General features: G+C 42.0%; 1 protein-coding gene across 24 annotated transcripts in view; it reads right to left on the reverse strand.

Moving 5' to 3' along the window:
• MAGI2 (membrane associated guanylate kinase, WW and PDZ domain containing 2) overlaps window positions 1-24,976 on the reverse strand; it is a 1,014,264-nt gene that overhangs the window by 391,894 nt on the left and 597,394 nt on the right. The window contains exon 1 of one of the 24 annotated variants that reach the window (XM_061582121.1): window positions 1,832-1,917. The exons of the other annotated variants lie outside the window; for them this stretch is intronic. Coding sequence (XP_061438105.1) covers window positions 1,832-1,895 — 64 coding nt within the window. The 5' untranslated portion in view covers window positions 1,896-1,917. Of the gene's footprint in view, window positions 1-1,831; window positions 1,918-24,976 lie in introns of those variants that run through there. 24 annotated transcript variants of the gene reach the window in all.

A 24,976-nucleotide genomic window follows, 5' to 3' on the forward strand; every position in this document is an offset into this window, starting at 1 on the left:
CTGTCTAAACAGTACAACTGATGGGGAAACTGTTGAGTCTTGCAGCACAACACGTGGATAAAAACAAATGTAGAGCTTCTACAGGATAAAGTGCATATATCAGTAATAGAAAGAGGATTAGTTTAATGAATAAATTGGGATTACATTGTGATTTCCCATTAGCTCTACTAATGGACTATAAGCACTTAGATCAATAACTCCAAACAGAGGCAATGCAGGTGGAATTGGCATTCAACAGTTTGCTAACGAAGAGACCAAAGAGTGATCTCTTCCATCAAGGACAACCAAATGTTTTTGAAGTTTAATTCAGTCATACAGTTAGTGCAGATTAGAATCAATGCCCATGGCAGATGAATGATTCTTATCTTTGGTCTCTCACTGACAAGTCATTATGCCTGAGGATGATTCCATTTTTTTGCGTTTTATCTACCACCTTGCCTTTCTTGGACACATCAATTTCTCATGTATTTTCACCCAAACCTTTGTTCTGCTAGTTAATGAAAACAAATTATCAATGCTATCAGCTGTACTTAATGCTATGATTTAAAGGCATGTACCTACAAAAATATCCATTGCAAGTGCACATCAACTTGGGGTCTCCCTTGCTTTGAGCTGGAAAGTAGCCTAGAAATGCTCTTATTTATAAATAAGTAAATATATAACTGAGCTGGCAGGGTAGAGGACTACACTCTGGTCAACAGTGGTATGTATAAAATAGGCTCCTACATGGGGCAAGTAAACCTACAGTAGGGATAGACAGAATTCAGGCTTGCAGCATCTACTTTATTTCTTACTAGAACCAGAAGATCCACCAACCAGAGCCAGATGCAAAAGATATACACTTAGAATTAAAGAATTATGAGCCCAGGAATTTGCTTTAAGTAACTTCACAGTCCTTCCACACAAAACCCCACTCTTGGTCATCTTCTTTTCTTCATTTCAGCAGTACAATTTGGGGACAGTGTCATTCTGTTGTTGCCATTGTTAAACAATTGGGAATAAGAAATCCTCGCCAATCTATTTCAAATAACCCAGAGATCTACCAGTAGATCCTGATCCACCTTCTTCCCAGCCCTGACCTAGATAATATAATGCCTCTGAAGATAAATTCTAAGAACTCAATATTGATTATTCTTATCATGTCTCTCTCTCTAATAATCATCATTAGCAATTACAGTCTCAGAGTTGGTTTACAAAGTGAAGAAGTAGCTTGTTCTGCACAATTCTGCACAATTATGTCTTGGCATACAGACATGGATGATGCACTTGTTCACTCTAGAAGCATTTCTGTGGTCATGGTGCAACTTTTCAGAGTGTGTGTACTGTAGGAGCACACAGTACTTTCCTCCTGGTTATCTTGTATGAATGGAGGGGATCAGGCAGAGAAACATCACTTTTTGATGGTGAGGACCTGCTGAATGTCCATCTCACATCCCTTACTTAGAGATGCTTTTTTACAAATAAAACATTGACAATACAGCCTACACAAAAGCCATTATTTCCTCCCCCCCTCCCACACACACAAAAAAAGCTGGGCCAGTTCTAGGTCAAATTTGAATGTAACAATTTCTCATCATGGGGATCTTCCTCAAACTATGTAACTCTTGGCAAAAAGAAGATGGATACAGAATTATACAATTTCCCAACAGGACTCAGGAAGGTTGTTCTTTCTTCTCCCCTTTTTCTTTTGTGTCATGTATTTTAGATTGTAAGCCTGTGGGCAGGGACTGTCTTGTTTTAATTGACGGTATGTAAATTACTATGGAAACCTCTGTGTCTAATGAGCAAAATAAAATGCTTTAAATGAAATAAAGTTTCCAAGAGGAAATACCCTGCTTTCCAGAGTCCTGGAAGTGGTGAATGTGTGTGAACAATTCCGAGGCCCACTTCTGCATTGGTTCCAGTTGTTAGTTCACATTTTCTTCCTTCTAAACTAGAAGGAAGACAAGTGGTGTAAGAAAATGGGCAGGCATTCAATACTGGCAAAATACTTCACTTGATTCATTGCTGGTCTAACATTATGCAAGTTCCAGCATCACTGTTTAAAGAGGAATAAGAAATGCAGATCAGTAATCTGCATCACTTCACACCCCAAGAACCTGCAGCTCAGGCAACCCAAACTGTGAAACCAACAGTTGGAAATCAATATATAGAAACCAATATCACTTTAGGCTGCAATCCAATACATATCTACTCAGAAGTAAGCTCCATTAGGTTCAATGGGACTCACTCCCAGGTAAGTGTGTATTGGATGGCAGACTTGAATATCTTAGGAGTTTCTTTTTTAAAAACAAACAAACCTCAATTTCTTTTGAAAAAATCTCTGAAACTTCAGTAAGGAATAGATTGGCTATATTTCAGCAGATTAATAGCAGGGATCGATGGTAATTGGTAAGATCAAATTTTGTGAGTTAAGAACACAATTGTCTGTATTTATGACGATTTTGGTTCTGATATGTTACATTAATAGCAAACAAACAAGAAAATATGAAAAACTGTGAACTTATAGGGCTTGTTTGTACACATTTTTAAAATATAATTTTATCCACAGAAACATGAAGAATATATCTGAAAACATAAATAAAATTCTGAACAATTTAAAACAAATAAAATTCAATTCCAGAGACAAACACCAAAATTACATAGTAATTACTCTCTTCAAAGGACAGTATAAAGACAGCAAGTGTCACTATTATTCTTACTGTTACCGCTGCATATATAAATGAGGAGATCCACAAAGTAGCAACTGAGATCGCAACATTACATAATCAGTTTTCTTATTCATACATATTGGTGGGGCTCATTTAACATTCACATGAAATTGAGCCTTCAGTGTCATCAGACCCTGTTTTCTGGAATGCTCTACCAACAGAGATTCAGCAGGTGCCTTCTGTTTTAACATTTAAATGCCTGCTGAAATTAAGATGTATTTTTACAATAGTTCACCTTTATTTTTACTGTATTTTGAATGGTTTTATTCTATTGTTTTTTATTTGTTGTAAAAGAAAAAGCAATAGCAGCCACAAATTCTAGGTCTCTAAAATTCACAAATTCACAAAAAAAGAGGTGTCACCACTCAAGTCTCCATCGAGTTCCAGCCTTTATCATAGTAGGCTGTGTTTTCCCCCTCCCTTATCTGATAGGTGAGAATCAGTGTACTAAAGACAATTTTCATATGCTCAGACACTACTCCCTTTAGATAAGATGATTGACTGAACTGATAATATTGAAATCTTGATTTTTATCTGTGTTACAACGTGTAGTGGTGTGTTCGTTTCACATTTCCTAATTGTTGGAACAGGCAATCTGTAAGTCACAATACTGCTTTTAATTGATACTTTGCTGGCTTTTTGTTTTATGCTGGATTTTTATACTGCTGCATTGATTTGTTTTATGTTTGTTTCTATTTTGTGCTTTTTATTATGTTTTTACATGGATTGTGTATTTTTATTGTTTTCATTAAGTTTGTAACCTGCCCTGAGCTTTGTTTTTAACAGTGGAAGGGCAGGATATAAATCCCCTTAATAAATAAATATTCCATAGTGTTGGAAACTAGAGTCTAGGCATTTAAGGCTGAAAATGCAAGCGTGTTTTTTTTTTTAATCCTCAGGTATGATAATGGCTGCCATTTGCCCATTATATATTATGAAAAAATTGAGTTATTATCACAATATAATGTAACAAATATTGGCTGTCTGGTCTGCCCTTGGTTATATATGTCATCAATGTTAATTGTCAAATCATCCTGCAATTTCATATTTTTCAAACAAGACATCTCAGAGCATTCTGAATCTCCATCCTCTTGTGCAGGAAACATTACGATTATGAGACTGACCCACGCTACCTGCCCTGCCCCCATCCTGCTTTCATTGCTGCTGTCCTGAGCTAACCAAGGACTCTCTCTCTCTCTCTGAGTGTGTGGTAAATGTATGTTTGTGTGTGAACAAAAATACAAGGTGGTACTAGTGGTGGTAGTGATGCTGCTGCAGTACTGCTGACAAACTAATTTGTGAATAGTGAATAGCAAAAGGAAGGGGAATCATTAAGCAGCACATCAGTTAGCCTGAGGCTAGAGACAGACTTAAAGACGATTATCTGCCTCATTGATATGTAAATAGGAAAAAACCCATGTAGAACACTGTGATCATTCACATAAGCTATGTAAAAATTACACAAGTTTTTGCTGCCACCAAAAAACCATGTGGAACACTGTGATCATTCACATAAGCTACCTAAAAATTATGCAGTTTTTTTCCTGCCACCAAAAAAACACGTGGAACACTGTGATCATTCATGTAAGCTACCTAAAAATTATGCAGTTTTTTTCCTGCCACCAAAAAACCACGTGAAACACTGTGATCATTCACGTAAGCTACCTAAAAATTATGCAGTTTTTTTCCTGCCACCAAAAAAACACGTGGAACACTGTGATCATTCATGTAAGCTACCTAAAAATTATGCAGTGTTTTTCCTGCCACCAAAAAACCACGTGGAACACTGTGATCATTCACGTATGCTACCTAAAAATTATGCAGTGTTTTTCCTGCCACCAAAAAACCACATGGAACACTGTGATCATTCACGTAAGCTACCTAAAAATTATGCAGTTTTTTTCCTGCCACCAAAAAACCACATGGAACACTGTGATCATTCACGTAAGCTACCTAAAAATTATGCAGTTTTTTTCCTGCCACCAAAAAACCACATGGAACACTGTGATCATTCATGTAAGCTACCTAAAAATTATGCAGTTTTTTTCCTGCCACCAAAAAACCACATGGAACACTGTGATCATTCATGTAAGCTACTTAAAAATTACACATTTTTTCTCGCCACCAAAAAACCACATGGAATACTGTGATCATTCATGTAAGCTACTTAAAAATTACACATTTTTTCTCGCCACCAAAATACTACGTGGAACACTATCATTCACATAAGCTACCTAAAAATCATGCAGATTTTTTTCTTGCTGCCAAAATACCACAGGGAACACTGTGATCATTCATGTAAGCTACATAAAAATTATGCCATTTTCCCCTGCTGCCAAAAAACCACGTTGCATACTGTCATCATTTTCGTGTTTACGTTAATTATGGGGTTTTTTGCCACCAAAACCCCCTTCCCCCCTGCTGATCAACTCATCCAAAAAGCACACACAGCAGATTGTATCAGCAAGTGCCAGAGTAAGTGGGAACAAAAAAAGGTCAGATCAGAATCAAATGATGGACTATTGGAATACAAGCGGATCGGAACAATGCAGCGAACCCCATCCCTAATGGCAACCCTAGCTGTGGTTAACTGGCAATTGCTGTGACAAAGCCTTGGAAATGCAATATTTTACCAAATAAAAAAGAATGTTTTATTAAGGTTTTGGAATGTATGGAAATGGCCAAATTACAGACTTGGCATGAAGAAAAATGGTGTGCTTGCCTGTATTGACAGTAGATACATGCATGATTTAAGGAGGAAGGCTCCTTCTGTAAGAGGAAGGAAATCTTTAGATCCAACCTGTTGTATAGGGTGTTTTTTAAAAAAGTGAACTCATGCTTGACTAATTTGACCAGTTAGTTTGACCAATATGCCACGCAGATAAACTTCTATTGGACTTTACTGGCTTTTTTTGCTAACCAGCAAATAATTTCATAATGCTCTGTGTAAGTGGAAGGATATTTTTTGGCTTTTCAGTTCTTCCACAATAACACATTATAGTGCTCAGTCACAGCTCATGGTACACCATGCATGCTTCTACTTGTCTGTGTTAGGCCTGCTAGACCACAGCACTCGGAAGAAGAAGAAATCAATTTCTCTGCTGTGAAGTGGATGAAAGCACTTCACTGGGAGTGCAATCTGCTTGACTTCAGAAGTGATATGGCCATATACATTAGAGCTCAATATGGACTACTGTGTCTCAGAAAGGAAAATATTTTATATTTCAAAATCCAAAGCCAATGATGCCAGTCACTTGGACAATACTAAGCAGGCACAGTGGGCTTGTTCAGATGTAACAACCAAACCTTGACTATTACATGTGCTTTGATTCCTTCCATGACTTCCTGGTTAGTGTGTGCTGTTATATCCAGATCTGGAAACTATATATTGTGTTTGCTCTCTTGGTCTGAAGTGGATCTTCAGTCCTGTTTAGGACGGCATGTATAAGTTATACTTTGCCAGTTTGAACATAACAGCAAGCTTTGGTTTGCTTAAACGGGGCACAACTGGAGCGAGTAAAAGCTGGATGGAGGTGAGAGAGAAAGTGTACGGAGCTGAGGCTGAGAATAAAAACCAGGGCTTGGCCGTTGCATCTGAACCAATCCACAATGGTGGATTAAGCTGAAGACCCTATAGGAGTTTCAACACCTACTGAGGATACTTTTATTCACATAGGGTTTCCAATGTTAGAATGCTGAGATATGATGTGTTCCAAAAATACATGGACAGGGTTAAAAGCACACTCTGGGGCTCAAGGACAGAGAGCAGACCGAAGGCTGCAGGTGGCTGGGCAGGAAAGCTGCCAAGGCTATATAAGAACATAAGAACATAAGAAGAGCCTGCTGGATCAGGCCAGTGGCCCATCTAGTCCAGCATCCTGTTCTCACAGTGGCCAACCAGGTGCCTGGGGGAAGCCCGCAAGCAGGACCCGGGTGCAAGAACACTCTCCCCTCCTGAGGCTTCCGGCAACTGGTTTTCAGAAGCATGCTGCCTCTGACTAGGGTGGCACAGCACAGCCATCATGGCTAGTAGCCATTGATAGCCCTGTCCTCCATGAATTTGTCTAATCTTCTTTTAAAGCCATCCAAGCTGGTGGCCATTACTGCATCTTGTGGGAGCAAATTCCATAGTTTAACTATGCGCTGAGTAAAGAAGTACTTCCTTTTGTCTGTCCTGAATCTTCCAACATTCAGCTTCTTTGAATGTCCACGAGTTCTAGTATTATGAGAGAGGGAGAAGAACTTTTCTCTATCCACTTTCTCAATGCCATGCATAATTTTATACACTTCTATCATGTCTCCTCTGACCCGCCTTTTCTCTAAACTAAAAAGCCCCAAATGCTGCAACCTTTCCTCGTAAGGGAGTCGCTCCATCCCCTTGATCATTCTGGTTGCCCTCTTCTGAACCTTTTCCAACTCTAGAATATCCTTTTTGAGATGAGGCGACCAGAACTGTACACAGTATTCCAAATGCGGCCGCACCATAGATTTATACAACGGCATTATGATATCGGCTGTTTTATTTTCAATACCTTTCCTAATTGTTGCTAGCATGGAATTTGCCTTTTTCACAGCTGCCGCACACTGGGTCGACATTTTCATCGTGCTGTCCACTACAACCCCGAGGTCTCTCTCCTGGTCGGTCACCGCCAGTTCAGACCCCATGAGCGTATATGTGAAATTAAGATTTTTTGCTCCAATATGCATAATTTTACACTTGTTTATATTGAATTGCATTTGCCATTTTTCCGCCCATTCACTCAGTTTGGAGAGGTCTTTTTGGAGCTCTTCGCAATCCCTTTTTGTTTTAACAACCCTGAACAATTTAGTGTCGTCAGCAAACTTGGCCACTTCACTGCTCACTCCTAATTCTAGGTCATTAATGAACAAGTTGAAAAGTACAGGTCCCAATACCGATCCTTGAGGGACTCCACTTTCTACAGCCCTCCATTGGGAGAACTGTCCGTTTATTCCTACTCTCTGCTTTCTGCTTCTTAACCAATGCCTTATCCACAAGAGGACCTCTCCTCTTATTCCATGACTGCTAAGCTTCCTCAGAAGCCTTTGGTGAGGTACCTTGTCAAATGCTTTTTGAAAGTCTAAGTACACTATGTCCACTGGATCACCTCTATCTATATGTTTGTTGACACTCTCAAAGAATTCTAATAGGTTACTGAGACAGGACTTTCCCTTGCAGAAGCCATGCTGGCTCTGCTTCAGCAAGGCTTGTTCTTCTATGTGCTTAGTTAATCTAGCTTTAATAATACTTTCTACCAGTTTTCCAGGGACAGAAGTTAAGCTAACTGGCCTGTAATTTCCGGGATCCCCTCTGGATCCCTTTTTGAAGATTGGCGTTACATTTGCCACTTTCCAGTCCTCAGGCACGGAGGAGGACCCGAGGGACAAGTTACATATTTTAGTTAGCAGATCAGCAATTTCACCTTTGGGTTCTTTGAGAACTCTCGGGTGGATGCCATCCGGGCCCGGTGATTTGTCAGTTTTTATATTGTCCATTAAGCTTAGAACTTCCTCTCTCGTTACCACTATTTGTCTTAGTTCCTCAGAATCCCTTCCTGCAAATGTTAGTTCAGGTTCAGGGATCTGCCCTATATCTTCCACTGTGAAGACAGATGCAAAGAATTCATTTAGCTTCTCTGCAATCTCCTTATCGTTCTTTAGTACACCTTTGACTCCCTTATCATCCAAGGGTCCAATCGTCTCCCTAGATGGTCTCCTGCTTTGAATGTATTTATAGAATTTTTTGTTGTTGGTTTTTATGTTCTTAGCAATGTGCTCCTCAAATTCTTTTTTAGCATCCCTTATTGTCTTCTTGCATTTCTTTTGCCAGAGTTTGTGTTCTTTTTTATTTTCTTCATTCGGACAAGACTTCCATTTTCTGAAGGAAGACTTTTTGCCTCTAAGAGCTTCCTTGACTTTGCTCGTTAACCATGCTGGCATCTTCTTGGCCCTGGCGGTACCTTTTCTGATCTGCGGTATGCACTCCAGTTGAGCTTCTAATATAGTGTTTTTAAACAACTTCCAAGCATTTTCGAGTGATGTGACCCTCTGGACTTTGTTTTTCAGCTTTCTTTTTACCAATCCCCTCATTTTTGTGAAGTTTCCTCTTTTGAAGTCAAATGTGACCGTGTTGGATTTTCTTGGCAATTGGCCAGTTACATGTATGTTTAATTTAATAGCACTGTGGTCACTGCTCCCAATCGGTTCAACAACACTTACATCTCGCACCAGGTCCCGGTCCCCACTGAGGATTAAGTCCAGGGTTGCCGTCCCTCTGGTCGGTTCCATGACCAACTGGTCTAGGGAATAGTCATTTAGAATATCTAGAAACTTTGCTTCTTTGTCATGACTGGAACACATATGCAGCCAGTCTATGTCCGGGTAGTTGAAGTCACCCATTACTACCACATTTCCTAGTTTGGATGCTTCCTCAATTTCATATCTCATCTCAAGGTCTCCCTGAGCATTTTGATCAGGGGGACGATCGATCGTTCCCAGTATTAAGTCCCTCCTGGGGCATGGTATCACCACCCACAACGATTCTGTGGAGGAGTCTGCCTCTTTTGGGGTTTCGAGCTTGCTGGATTCAATGCCTTCTTTCACGTATAGAACGACTCCGCCACCAATACGTCCTTCCCTGTCCTTCCGATATAGTTTATATCCAGGGATAACCGTATCCCACTGGTTTTCTCCATTCCACCAGGTCTCGGTTATGCTCACTATATCAATGTTCTTCTCTAAGACCAAGCACTCCAGTTCTCCCATCTTGGTTCGGAGGCTCCTAGCATTAGCGTACAGGCACTTGCAAGCAGTGTCTCTCTTCAAGTGTCTTTGGCACTTGTGGTTAGGCCTGTGGTAATTTTGCTCTTCTGAATTTATATCCTGTGCCCCTGCTCTCACAATGCCTACTTCTAGGCCTACCCCTTTTAAAATTTCATCCTTTCTTTGGTTTTTATCCCAGGGGGGAGGTTTATTCCGAACCGGACCTTTCTCAGCTCCTGTCGGGTTTCCCCCCTCAGTCAGTTTAAAAGCTGCTCTGCTACCTTTTTAATTTTAAGTGCCAGCAGTCTGGTTCCATTCTGGTTCAAGTGGAGCCCGTCCCTTTTGTACAGGCCCAGTTTGTCCCAAAATGTTCCCCAGTGCCTAACAAATCCAAACCCTTCCACCCGACACCATCGTCTCATCCACGCATTGAGACTGCGAAGCTGGGCCTGTCTGGCTGGTCCTGCGTGTGGAACTGGTAGCATTTCAGAGAAAGCCACCTTGGAGGTCCTGGCTTTCAGCATCCTACCTAGCAACCTAAATTTTGCTTCCAGGACCTCACGGCTGCATTTCCCCATGTCGTTGGTGCCAACGTGCACCACGACCACTGACTCCTTCCCAGCACTGTCTACCAAACTATCTAAACGACGGGAGATATTCGCAACCTTCGCACCAGGCAGGCAAAACACCTTGCGGTCTACACGCCCATCACACACCCCACTGTCTATGTTCCTAATGATCGAATCACCCACTACAAGGATCCCTCCACCCCCTGGAGATATATCCTCGGCACGAGAGGATAGCTGCTCATCCCCCAAGGAATGGGTCCCTTCTAAGGGATCGTTTCCCTCTTCCTCAGCTGGATGCTCTCCTTCCCCGAGACCATTGTTCTCCATGATAGCAGGAGAGCTATCATCGTTGGAGTGGGACACAGCTATAACGTCCCTGAAGGCCTCCTCCACACACCTCTCTGCCTCTCTCAGCTTTTCCAGGTCCGCCACCTTGGCCTCAAGGAAATGAAGTCGTTCCCGGAGAGCCAGGAGCTCATTGCACCGAGAGCACACCCACGACTTCTGTCCAACAGGCAGATAGTCGTACATGCTACAGGCGGTGCAAAACACTGGAAAGCCCCCACACCCCTGCTGGCTTCTTACCTGCATAGTTTTGTTTAAGGTTTATTACGTTAATGGGTTGGAGACTGCGGTTTAGTTGAGGTCAGGGAACAGACGGGCAGAGTGGGGGGCCCTGGCCTCCTTGCCCTGCTGCCGAACTCGCTCTGCTGCTTAACTCGCCTTGACGCTTCGTCAGCTGGGGCCTTGACGCTTCGTCAGCTGGGGCTCCCTCTAGCTCGTGGAGCAGGCTCCCTCGCTAGGGTGCTCTGACTTTATATGTGTGGCTGGTTCCTCCCAGCTACTGCTGCCAGCCAATGATGTGTTACTTGAGGCTGATGGCTATCAGCTGGGGCTTAACTCTTTAGTATTCTCTCAGGCTTCCTTCCTTCCTGAGCGAGGGGCGGGGCTGTTTAAGCTTTTGGCTGCTTTTAATCTAATCAAGGGGCTGCGCCTTCCAGGCAAGTCTTTTGTATATAACGCCATAGAAACAGCTCAGGGTGTGGGGGGTGCATTTGATGTATGTGAAGGAGAGAGCTCGGTGTATCTGTATCTGTACCTAATCTATTGAATCAGTAAAAGATTCATCTTCACCACTTCTAGCGTTCTGTCTCTATTCATTCCTGTTATACGCAGTGGCAATGCCCTGACAGGCAAGCCGCAATTCCAACATCCCAGAGGTGTGATCCCAACTATGCCTACTCTCATTAAACTGTAGAATAATATTTTAGGTTGTTTTATATGATATTGTTTTATATGTTTTGATTTTGTAAACCCCTAAACTAAATAAGTTAAAACTAAATAAATCCCATTGAAAATTCCAATGACATAATGTAAGGTATGTAGTCAGTAGCGGGTGGCATGGTGCGGCTGAACCATTCACCTGACTTCCTTCTGGCTGAGTTGCTGCTGCAAACTGTAATGGAGAGGAGAAGGGCTGAGGCAGCAGCAAGTTGGTGCCCTGCAAAGCTGCCAGGAGAGCTCTCTGTTCTGGTATGCAGTAGTAACAGGTGGAGGGAGGTCAGGTGAGCAGCACAGCGTCGCCACACTGTCTGCAGGTTAAATCTCAGGTGCTTTGCATATTCTGATCAGCTGGGGTTTTATATGTAGAGGTATCTTCCAACTTCACTGATATCCTTGCACTGGACATTGGACCCAAAACCTTATGCATGCAAAGAACATGCTATGCCACTGAGATACAGGGCCCTCCCGGCAATGTTAATGTGTTGCCAGTCTTGTTGCCAATAAGATGATCTCCCAGAGTGGATAGGGTAGGGAAGGAGAACTTGAGGCCCTCCAGATGTTGTTGGACCGTTGACCATGCTGACTAGGACTGATGGGAGAGTACAAGAACATCTGGATGGCCACAGGTTCCCCATCCCTTCCCTACCCTATCTGCTGTCATAGGGACGGGTCTGAAATTGGATGTACAACCCAGAAATCTGTTGAGCAGGTTTAATAAGGGAATTGCTTGGACAGTTTTCTATGCCCTTCATTTGTTTTCTAGCCCCATTTCCCTCCTTACATGTCTTAAGATCTCACATTCACCTAGTAAATTGCCTTCAAAGTCATGAAATGCTCGTGTCCAATTGTTAACTCACAGTAAATCTATGTGGTATTTCACTTTGTGCTACATGCTGTTTTCCTTCTCCAAGTTGCTGTATGCCCTCAGAAGATATTGAATTCCTTTGTGCAATTTCTGACAAACTGTATTTACTGCTTTCAGAAAGTCAAGTACACCCTGCTCACTAGATAGCACTCAGAGGGAGTTATTTCTGGTTTAACTAAACCCTAAGCCATTACAAGAAATCTAGTTTATAGGGTTTTCCTGCAAGCCAAAAATGTGTAAAAAACCCCAAAAACTAGAGCACTTAATCACTGGCACAACTTAAGAAATCTACTCTAGGAAATGCAGAATACAAGGCATGGAACTTTCTTTTTTCCCCTGTTGATCCTTTTAATTGTCCCTGATGTTTCTTTATTACAGCTTATGCAATTATATATTTGTACTGGATATAATTGTGTGCAGTTTGTACAATCTACTACATACTTTGGAAAGGTGTCTGTTCACTATGCATTTGGACACATCTTGAGACACTGTAACTAAAATGTTTTGCATGGTGGTTCCTCCGGTCAAGAAGCAGGTTTTTGTTTATATTTCAATAGCATTGGACATCATTTTGAATAACGAGGGCAGACTGAACCTTAATCATTGATTTCAAAACTGCACTGCGTTTGTGGTTTCTTAGAATTCCCAAGCAACACTGGGTATGAGGCTGCTAATATTAAATATTTGTTTAATAAATTGATGTCCCCCCTCACCCACATTTTTTTCATCTTTTCCAGATAAGGGATGAGATCAGTCTGAGACCATTGTCCTTAACTGGCCACATGTGAAGCAACAACAGGGACCATAACAGATGATTAAGCAAGCCAGTGTAATACAGTAGACAGATCTGGGATTTGAAATAGTTCAACTCCCAAGTCAGCCACGAAGCTCTCTGGAAGATCTTGGGACACTTTCTTTATTAAAAAGATTATTAAAAAGATAAAATGGGAATCCATCTTTAGTTATAGTGTGCTAAGCAACCTGGAAAAAGGGTGTCATGATCTGGTGAGGTAGAAAGGTCCCAGACTGATCTCTTTCTTTGTCTGGTAAGGATGAAAAAGATGTGGGTGAGGGGGAAAATCAAGTAAATCATTTAAAGTACCATAACAAGGGAGTGCAGTGGACTTGAAATCGCCTATTAATACTTAGCAGCTGGGCAAGAGACTGCTTACTGTTTTCCCCACTATGGTATGATGTCTGATATTTCTATTTAAATGTTGATAATTATTTCTAAATTTGAATTGATGCCTATAAATTAGTATAAGCAAATCTGCATCCTCTTTTGTCATTTTGGTGATGCATTTCCTTGGGGCGGGGGATTCCTTAGTTACCAGCCTACTTTGAAGTCACAGAATAGCCATTGGCCAGTCAACGTGTACTTCGCTCTAGCACATCTTGTGTTTCTAGACTTGTTCTTGTGCTGACTCCTGGCCTGTTCTCTGGTCTGGTCTCCTGGTTTGTCCTAATATCCTGATTGTTCTCCATCATGCCACCCGGTTTGTCCTCTGGTCCTGCATGCTCTTTGGTCCTGACTCCTGGTTTGTTCTATGAGTCTGCCTTCTGGTTTCCTCTCTGACCCTGATTCCTCTTTCATTCTGATTCCTGGTTCCTGACGTGCTCTAGGCTGCTGTCTGTGGCCAAATTACATCATCTGATAACTTAGTTCCAAAATTTTGATGCCCACGTTGCTCACTTTTGTTGCTCATCCCCTTTAGTTTTGCCAAGCTCAGTATCATCAGGTTCATCAACGTGGGTTTCCAGTTCCCCACATGCTGGTAGCTCACAATGGAAAGGTAGAATGTTTCTACAACTAGCTAATATTACAGTAGGGCCCCACTCATACGGTGGGTTACGTTCCAGAACCCCGCTGTAAAGCAAAAACCACTGTAAAGTAGAACTCATTGAATAGTATGGTGCGCAATGCCCGAAAACCGCCGTAAAAGTGGAACAAGCACCGTATGAGTGGGGCTTTAGTCTAATTGCATCTAATTGAGACAGCTGTATTAGTGAATCACTGTAAAGCGAAGCGCCGTAAAGCGGGGCCCTACTGTACAGCTATTTATTTTATAAGCCTGCAATTGATAACAAACTTCTTAAGAACAAAAACAATTAAATAACTTTCAAAATCTATGTCATTTATAGCAATATAACGTTTGTGTGTATGTGTGTGTGTCAGATTTAAAGCTGTAGATACAACTCTATCATCAATGCAATAGAAAAATGATACATAGCAGTGCGCCAAAAATGCCTCGAATGTCACAGCTAAATTCAAGAATAAATGGCACATAATATTTTAAATGCTTAACAGAGTATTGCATTGTTGCAATCTTGTATCAAGTAGGGACAGAGGGGTTGACTTAACATCCTTGTCTTGTAGTTAATTTTTTTTTCTTTCAGTTTATTACGGTCATAGACCCGAAATACAAAATATCACAATACAACAACTCAGTACACCTTACAAATCATTAAAAAGTCTTTCAGACATTTAGATTAAATTACTGTTACTGCAACAAACCAGAATTCAATCTAAACTTAAACAGCATAACAATACATACAATCAAGTGAACTGGAATATAAGCAAATTAAAAACCCATAAAGCAGGTTTAAATTTGAATAAATCCTAAACTTTAAATCGACAACCTAAAAATTATAAAACCTGCCTTTTACGAATGGACTGGGCTATATAAAAGAATTTGGCTACATGCAGAGTTACATAATTGTGTTTATCAGATAAAAGGTAGTGCGTTTTCCTGGTTAAAGATCTACCTGGAAGACCAGTAAATAAAGGTAGAATGAGATTTTTTCTTGCATCAGAGTATAGATCACAGAAGAAGAGAACATGGCAAATTGTTTTGGGTAGGTTCATCTTCCAGATACAAAATCGGTTTTCTGCGGGAATACCATGAAAGCGACCCTCTAGGATAGCAGAAGGGAAGCAATTGAATCTGGCTCGGGTAAACAGGAATCTATATTGCGGGAAGGTTAAATCTTCTAAGTATGAAGCTTGATTTGGAAAGCAAAAACTCAGGCCAAAATGCGATGGAGAACAAGAAGTTTTTGCTTTTGACATTAGAAACTGATGGTCTAGATCTTTTATCCGTTGGCCAATTGTATGCATTGCAGCCTTAAGATCCCAAGAAGCCAGTAGCTCTTTAGATAAGTCTAAATAGTTTAACTTTTAGTTTAGAATTTTGGACCAAGAACTGACAAACGGATCCCCCCATAGTAGATGAAGGTAACCCAGGGAAGGACCCGTATACGCCATTTTAGTCCAAAAACTAAAAGTTTGCATCCAAGCTAAGCACTCTACAGAATTGATTCCAGCCTCTAAACGAAGACCAGCAGGAGAGGCGCAATTTGGTAACCCGAATATAGCCCTCAAGAAATCCGAAAGAACTTGTTCTATTTTGGGATTAAAATTTGTAACCCAAACAGGTATACCGTAGAGGAGGTGTGGTAATATTTTGATTTTAAAAATGTTTAGGGCTGCAGGGATGTATCTGCCTCCTCTGGAGTAGAAGAATCTAATAATAGTTTTGGAAATATTTTGTGCAGATGCGGTGACCGCACAAATCTGGGAAGACCAAGACAGTGAAGAACTAAAAATTATACCGAGGTACTTAAATTTATTTACTTGACTAAAATGTTGGCCTTTAATTTTCCAATGATATTTCCGTTTGTTTCACGAGAAAACCATTATTTGGGATTTGGAAAAATTTATACTGAGAAAAATTTTTTCACAATAAACCATGAAGATTCTCAGAAGACGCTTTAATCCTATTTCCAAAAAGGACAGTAAAACAGAGTCATCGGCATACAACAACAGAGGACAATTAACCTCTGCTATTTTAGGGGAGTGTAGATTGCTTGAGCAGCAATTTTCTTTTAGATCATTAAGAAAAAGATTAAATAAGGTAGGAGCCAACACACACCCTTGTCGGACACCTACTATTGCTGGAATGGAATTTGTCAAGTTTCCATTTGGGTCATATCGTACCCTTATTGACGTAGATTGATACAAACGACTAATTGGGAATAAAAGACGTTTGTCGATCGAGGATTTATATAATTTGGCCCATAGTAGTTTTCTAGGGACAGAATCAAAAGCCATCCTGAGATCCATAAAAGCTGCATAGAGGCCCCTGTTCAACCCATTCATATATTTTTCTGCTAGATGTCTGAGTACTAAGCAGTGAGCTAATGTAGATCTCTTTTTAGAGAAGCCTGCTTGTTCCTGACCTATAATGGAATTTTCTACTATCCAAGACTGTAATTTCACATTAAGATAGCTCGCATAGACCTTACCAACAACTGAAAGAAGGCTGATAGGCCTATAATTTGCTGGAGTTTATCTCCTTTTTTGAAAAGGGGAATAACTATTGCCTCCAACCATATTGCAGGGATGTTTCCAGACCGATTTATTTGGGTAAAAAGTGAGGATAGCAGTGGAGCCCACCATTCTACGTTTGCTTTTAGCATTTCTGGTAGAATTAAATCAATTCCAGGGACCTTACCATTTTTAAGATTTTGGATCAACGGAACTACTTCTGATTGATCAACTGGGGGCCATTCAGACACAGCGTTAAGACTCAGTTGGGAGAAAGACCCGGGGGACTCTTGATTATAATTTGCAAAAATAAAAGAAAAATGTTGCTCCCAAATAGCTGGGGGTATAGAGCATTTGGTGGAAGCGGGCGAACTTAGGGCATTGGTGACTAACACCCAAAAAAGTTTAGAATCATTATTTAATGAGGCGTTTATTAGGATTTTCCAATTTTCCTGACAGGCCAATTTCTTTTTCTGAACAATTAGTTTTTTGTAGGACTTCTTTGCTTGAAAGTATTTTAAGGGGAGAGTGAGTACCCCAGAGTTTCTATACGCGGAGTAAATTTCTAATAAATTTTGTTTAGACTCTCTGCATTCCTTATCAAACCATCTGGGATACAATTCTTTGGATTTGCAGTTAAAATTTAGAGTTGATGTTAAGGTCTTTGTTAGAGCAGAAGATAGAGAGTGATACTCCGATAAGGTTTCTAAAGTTTCCTTGGATTTGATAATACGGAGTCTAGAAGAAGACCCCGAATAAGAGCCAAGGAATTCGTTCACCTTTGCCTCAACTCGTTCATTCCAGCGAGGTCTCTTATAGTAGGAATCCGATATAAAATGTGCGTATACGTACTTAGAGGCAGAGGAGATTGGTCTAAAAATAGATAAACTAAATAATAAGGGGAGATGATCACTCTCAGACCTAAGTCCAACTGAAACATTTCAAAAATTGGAAAATAAGGAAGAGGATATCAAAACATAGTCTATCACACTGCATCCGAGCCCTGAAGCAAAAGTAAATTCTGCTTGGTCATCGGCCTTGTTATGTCCATTAATGATTTCCAAACTTAGACGTGCCACAAATTGAATCAATCATAAACCCGCAAAGTTAATCTTATGATCCTTAGATTTCCTAGCATAATGCGGAATTATATTTTTAGGGTCCAAATCCCCCCATAGATTGGATGAGGCCAATACGTCATTATTTGGTCCTATTCTAGCATTTAGGTCACCTGTAATTAAGAGTTTGGCCTTAGGATAGAGATTCTCTAATTTTATTACATAATTTTCCAATTTTTCCCAGGTAGAAACTATACTGCTCCTTAAAGATAAAGGGGGGATATAAACATTTATTAGCACAATACATAAGGAGTTTATTTCTATTAAGGCTGAAATAGCCATAATATCACATGGTGTTAATTTTTTAACTTTCGCCCCCAATGTCTTTGAGATCAAAATTGGCTTGTAGTTAATGTAAATACATGTTTACAGTAGGGCCCCACTTATACGGCAGGTTAGGGACCTGACCCCAGTCAAAAAGTGAAAACTGCTGAAAAGTGGAACATCGATCAGCTGTAGTGCAGGGAGCTCCAGCTGACAGCACTTGGCCCCTGAAGCTCCCCGCGCAACAGCTGATCGATGTTCCGCTTTTCCGTGCATCTCCCTCTCCCCCTCCGCTTGCTCGCTCGCCCTCATTATGGTGGGGGAGTAGTGTTCCCCTTCCACGGCAGGCTCCCTGCTGTGGATCGCTGAGAGGGAGCTGCCCACCCACCCATGCCTGCTTGCTTGCCCTCCGCTGCTTCCCTCGCTCATCCCCCTTTTCTGCTCCCCCTCCCCCTGCCTGTTCACTCGCACGCTTGCTTGCTCTCCGCTGCCTCCCTTGCTCAGCCCCCCTTGCCCACTCGCCCTCCCCTTGCCTGTTCACTCACTCGCTCACCCTCCACCGCCTCCCTTGCTCATCCCCCCTTGCCCACTCACCCTCCCCCCTGCCTGTTTGCTCACGTGCTTGCTCACCCTCCGCCACCTCCCTTGCTCGTCCCTCCTTGCCCGCTCACCCTCCCTGCCCGCTCACCCTCCCCACTTCCTATTCCCTCATGCGCTCGCTCACCCTCTGCTGTCTCCCTTGCTCATCTCCCCTTGCCTGCTCGCCCTCCCCCTGCCTGTTCACTCGCTCGTCCTCCGCTGCCTCCCTTGCTCATCCCCCCTTGCCCACTCGCCCTCCTGCCTGCCTGTTTGCTTGGTCGCTTGCCCTCCACCGCCTCCCTCACTCGTCCCCCCTTGCCCACTCACCCTTCCTCTGCCTGTTCGCTCACATGCTCATGCACTCGCTCTCTGCCACCTCCCTCATTTGTCCCCCTTGCCTGTTCACTCGCTCGCTTGCCCTCCACCACCTCCCTCAACAATAAAATGGCACCCGATGCCCTTCTCGGACTCAGCTGCTGAGCACATTGTCAGAGCTTGGAAGCGTTCCATGAGCCCAACTGTAGTTTAAAAAAGGAACGTTTCCAAGCTCTGACAACGCGCTTAGTAGCTGAGTCCGAGAAGGGCATCAGGTGCCATCAATTTGTGCACTCACTGTCTCCCTGTATTCTGGCAATTTTCCACCACAAAAACGGAACAAGTGCCAAACATAGATACAATTCAAAACCACCACATTAGTGAAGCGCCGAGAAGAGAAGTGCCGGAAAGCGGGGCCCTACTGTACATATTTCCTTACCTGACAGCACAATCCTGTACATGTCTACTCAGCAGAACTTAGTTCAATGGTACTTACTCCCAGGTAAGTTTGTCTAGCAGGAGATTCACCTTGTATCTGTGCATTTTTAAAACATTATGTTTCTGAGTCACTTTGTGTTCTCTCTGTTTCAGTCTGTGTTTTGGGTTCCAAACCACTCTGTCTAAAATGAAGCTTTTTGTTCTCCATAATAGGGAATCATAAAACAGTGATAACTTTCCCCGCTTTGGGCTGAAATGATTGAAATAACTCTAGAGGGACTAGGGATAGGGGAGAAATTCAATTCATTTCACATTTAGAGCCGAATCTATCGAATCCATACTTTCCAAAACAATATGAGAATTGAAACATAGTCATCCTTCAAAACTGTATCCAAATTTCATGATAAAGTTCTCTAATCAAGGAATGATTCACTAATAGGCAAAAAACCTTGCGGTTTAAGAGCATACCTATAGCCCACAGATATTTCTATCCAACTTTAAAAAGCAAGAAAATTGGGCAAGTATAGTGAATGCACCAGGGGAGCAGGAGACGTGATCTCTCTGAGATATTGTACTGCCCTACAAATTTGTCAAAATGCAAACACAATGGAAGAATTTGGTAACATGCCTCTGAGCATATGGTGAGTGGTGGGGTTGCAGTGAGCTGGAGACAAGATGGCGCCCTAGGAGGACGCATCTTCAGGAGCTCCATATTACTGCCTACTAAGGACCTATCTACCATCTAATTGTGGCTATCTTTGGTAGGACTGTATATCTGTATATCTTCTCTGTCCATAATTAACCTTGAGCAACTCACCAGCTTTCTTTGGAGGAGGAGATCTATCATATGCCATTAGCTGCTCTCTCCCTCTTTCATCGTGCACGCTCTGGCTGCCTGCCTGCCACAGAGGGCTTTACTAAGTAAGCTGTCATTGCAAACTGTAAACAAGCAATGAACAATGAATAACGAGCACTTATATGTATGACCAGGCATTGCTATTAGCAAAAGCCTTCAGGATCATCTGTCTTATCCAGTCATTTTATGGCAGCCTCTCCTTTTATCATGGCGGACTGTAAATCTGCATTTTGCTCTCTACCTTAAAGATATACCACACATTTCACCACTGTGATTACCTTCTTGCTTGCTCCTGACAGGAACTCAAAGCGATACTCCGGCAGCTAACCTGCAGTATTGTCCTTACCAGGAAAAACTGTAAAGATCTGGGATTGTTCCCTCACTCGGGCTTGAGCTCAACCCATGCGAGGGTCGAACTAAGCGATTGAAAATAACTCATTTTTATTCCTCAAAGGAGGCAAACCCCCAAGAAATGAAAGATAATGAAATGAAAGATAAGGAATCAGCTGTTGAAAGTATTCAGCAACCAAACCTAATAATGGATTGGTCACTGAGCAATATTCCAGGCAGCCACTTTGACATCTGTGATCCACTCACTATAAATCTGGCTCAAGAGATAGCTTGGGCGGAGAACAGGACTCTGCAACGAACAGCTAGAAATTCTCTGGATGGGGATAATCTCATCCAAATTGAATGACCTACAAACCAACCTTTAAAAGCCTATGAATGTGTGGACAGTAAAATGAATGGCAGCTCAAATCACTCCAACCAAACTGAGCTTGTCAAGGAACTAAATGACTCAAACAAGAATACTCCTCCGACATCTGAGATCTGGTTCCTCTGGATAGCAAGGGTCCTTGATCGTATCTCAATGTTCTTGGCAGAATCCAACCAACTTTTAACTACACTGACAGAAGCTTATATAAAATCGGGCCTAAATCAGGAGATGAAGGAGACCAGCACACCCTTAAGCCTGGCTCCAGTTCAATCTTTGCAACCAAAGAATTTATCCTTAAAAGATACTAAGAAATTTAAAGGCAAGGCATGGAAGCGCAGAAACAATACTGCTAAGTCATCCAAGAAGAGTAAGAACATCAAGAACATTAAATCCCTAAAGAGCTATCACTGCTACAAAATGAAATTTGAGAATCTCTTTAAACTACTTGATGCTCTGCCAATACAGGAAAAGAAGATGATGACAAAAAAGACCGCCCAGCCTGAACAAAACCTGGGTGCCAGTATTAAATCTACGCAAGAAGCTCCTATGGTTCCTCTGCTTCCATCACTGCCAGATCCCATATCACAGAGCAAGGACTGTGACCTACCAAATGAATCCACACTAACCACAAGGCGAGAGAGAGCTACGAAATGATCCTTAGTTCTAAATCGCTATAAGCTGGCCCTGTCTAACTATCCTAAACCGGTAGGCTTTTTAACCCAAAAAGAGTGTAAAATTCATCTGTTAAAGGCCTTTGGTAACAATATTTTCGGGGCCTTAAACATCGATGATATAGCTCATATAGATTACCTGTTCTATAATTATGCAAATGCTCGTGCCATGGTGTCGTATTTGACAACAGAGACTTACTTTCTACCCATGGTCTGCTGGTGTCAAGAGTTTTTGAGAACTTAGCTCCTCTGCAGACGCTAAACTTCCATCCTGACATAGGTATAAATAAGGCCCTGGAAAAACCAGATAGCAAGGCAGGGAATGACCTGATTGATTTGGACTCTGAACCAGCACCCCTCCAAGCTAGAATTCAGGACCCACAGGTTCAGGAAACCCAGAAAGAAGCAGAACCCAATGGGCAAGTACCAGAGATAAAGGAGGAGAAGGAATCTCTTATCGAGGAGGAGAAGACTCCGCTTGATTTGTTCTCTGCTCTATCTGCTGCTGCCCAAATGAAGATTCTGACAAGACTTAATAACCTAATAACTCACCTGGAAACAAGACTGGCGACTTCCACGTATGGGGATCCCAAGGAGAATGAACTTGGTAGACTGAAGGACCACGAGGTAACCTGCAACGACCATCCTAAACCCTCAGGGAGACCACCTCAAAGACCGGCAGAGGCTAAGCAAAATGCCCCTAGTATGGACTACAGCAGAAATGAACCTACTAGCCCCTGATATGATGCAATCCTCCCCCAAGAAGAAACAGGCTTCTATCACCCATAATGCTGGAGCGTCTGATTGTGTATCTCTGTCTTGGACAGATATGAGATGGCTCAAAGCAAATGAAGAGGGGTCTCCACAGAAGATAACCGCTCCCACAATTTATCCATCTGGTTCCCTAAAACCAATGCTCTCAAATGTAAGCAGACTTGATCCAACTTTGGACAAAATCATCCCCTGTGAGGAGACCGACCTGCCATACCCAGCAAATATGAGGCAGAATCTACCATCTTGCAAATCTGCCCCTCCCTGACAAAGAACTAGCCAGTCCATTAGGTATTTATTGATCCTCTCATGGAACATCTCAGGTTGGAGAAATAAAGTATCTGACCCATCCTTTTCACAGTACCTTACAAAATACGATATTATCCTCCTCCAAGAGACGTGGCTCAAAGGGGGACTCAACCTAAATGGCTTTACAACCCACCTACTGGAAGCTACACCAAGCACCAAGGGGGGACGCCCTAAGAGTGGTCTATGCACACTTATTTCTATGAAACTGCGTGCCTCTATCATCAAACCAGATCCCCTTATGGCCCTTGCTAGCCCCCTAATAATTAAATTTGCATGGACATCCTTATTGCTCATCAACGTCTACTCCCCTCCATGTCGCCATAAAAAATCAAGCAATGCTAACATGTTGAGACTTGAAGAATATGTGGCCAAACTGACATCTCTCTATCCTGAAGCTTTGATGATACTAGCGGGAGACTTCAACGCCAGAATTGGCTCCAGCAACGAAGCCCTATATACAAGCTTTCAGATGCCAGTCCCACTAGTGAATGGGCCTCTTAATGTTCCAGCTAGACGATCAAAAGATAATTGCATTAATTACACCGGACTATGCCTTATGCAAATGCTGGACAATCTGAATCTAACACTGACAAATGGGAGGGTGAAAGGTGACTCTAATGGTGAACTAACCTTTCTTTCGGGCCTGGGAACCTTCACTATCGATTTCTTTATTGTCTCCCAGGAGCTATTCCGGGCAGTTGCCTCATGTACGGTTGATAATCACCCTGAAAGCGATCACCTCCCCCTAGTCCTCCTCTCTGGACTGTGGCAACCAAGCTATCTATGTAGATCAGGAGCCAATGCTAGACACAGACCTTGATATTCGCCCATCCCGTATCAGGTGGCTGCCCAATGTGGAAAATGAACTAAAAGAGACATTAAACTCACATAGATGCCTCTGCCTTCGTGAACATGTAATTACAGCAACCTCGATAACGATGGTACTCGGGTCTTTCCAAAAATTATGGCCCTGCAAAACGTCCTCCCTAAACCTAAGAATAAACCTTGGAATACTGTATCAAAATGCAAACCTTGGTTCGACCATGACTGTGTAATGCAAAAAGCCAACTAATTACAATATATAAAGCCTATAGAACTGATAACTCCCAGTCATCATTTATGGAATACCTCGAACTGAAGAAATGATACAAGCATCTAATTAACCGGAAAAAGGAGTTAGCACAAAAAGAAAACTGGCAACGTCTGTTAAAAGCCTCCAGATTAAAGGATTCAACTTCATTCTGGAGGCTGATTGCAAAGGGATGGCCTAAAGTGCCTCCTAATTTGGACTACCACATCTCAGCGAATACCTGGGAGTCCCATTTTAACAAAACTTATGCAAGGGAACACTTACACCAACACATGTTCAAATTCGACCTCAAGAACCTTCCCGACTGGCCACCTGTGTCCATCAAGGAAATCTCTAGCCTTATTGCTAAAATGAAATCAAATAAAGCTCCTGGGGTGGATAACATCCCTGCTGAAGTATTTAAATCGAATGTAGACTGGTGGGCCCCGATATTAGCAGCTCTCTTTACATACATAGACCATTCTATCTATATCCCAGAAGACTGGGGCCTCGCAATAATTATTCCAATTTATAAAAAAGGCGCAAGATTTGATCCCTCCAACTATAGACCAATCAGCCTCCTAAACACCGTTAGCAAGCTGTATGCCAGTCATCTGCACGAGAAGCTGAAAGATTGGATCGAACAAGAAAATATACTAGTAGAAGAACAGGCTGGTTTTAGAGCAGAACGCTCCACTGTAGATCACGCCTTTGTCTACATCTGATGGATAAATATACAGCCAATCCTGGTGGAGCTCTCTATGCGGCCTTTATTGACCTTAAATCAGCCCTTAATTCGATCCCTCGGGACAGACTCTGGGAAAAATTAGAAGCTACTAATATCGATAAGCGCCTCCTATTACTAATACGAGGTCTCCATGATAACAACTACTTACGTATTAGATGTAAACAGTGCTGGGCACCTATCCAGCCTATCCCTATTTTTAAGGGAGTCAAGCAGGGGTGCATACTAGCCCCCTTACTGTTTAACTTCTATATTAATTCTTTAGTAGACACCTTGATGCCCATCTGCTTACATCCGCCAAGATTATCTAAAAGACCTTTGTCCATCCTTCTGTATGCAGATGATATAGCTCTTCTACCGCTGTTGTGCATTGGCTTAAGGCGCTTGCTTAGTGCTCTTGCCAACTACTGCAGAACTGAATCACTGACAATCAACTATAATAAGTCGAAAGTCTTAGTCTTCTCTAATAAGACAAAGCATCGCTGGCAGATAAATGACCATCTAATTGACCAGGTCGCCTCCTTTCATTATCTAGGGATGATCTTCCACTCAATGGGAGTGTGGCGACTTCAAGTAAAGACTGCCAT

This window comes from Rhineura floridana, chromosome 8, assembly GCF_030035675.1.
Source record: "Rhineura floridana isolate rRhiFlo1 chromosome 8, rRhiFlo1.hap2, whole genome shotgun sequence".
Taxonomy (NCBI): domain Eukaryota; kingdom Metazoa; phylum Chordata; class Lepidosauria; order Squamata; family Rhineuridae; genus Rhineura; species Rhineura floridana.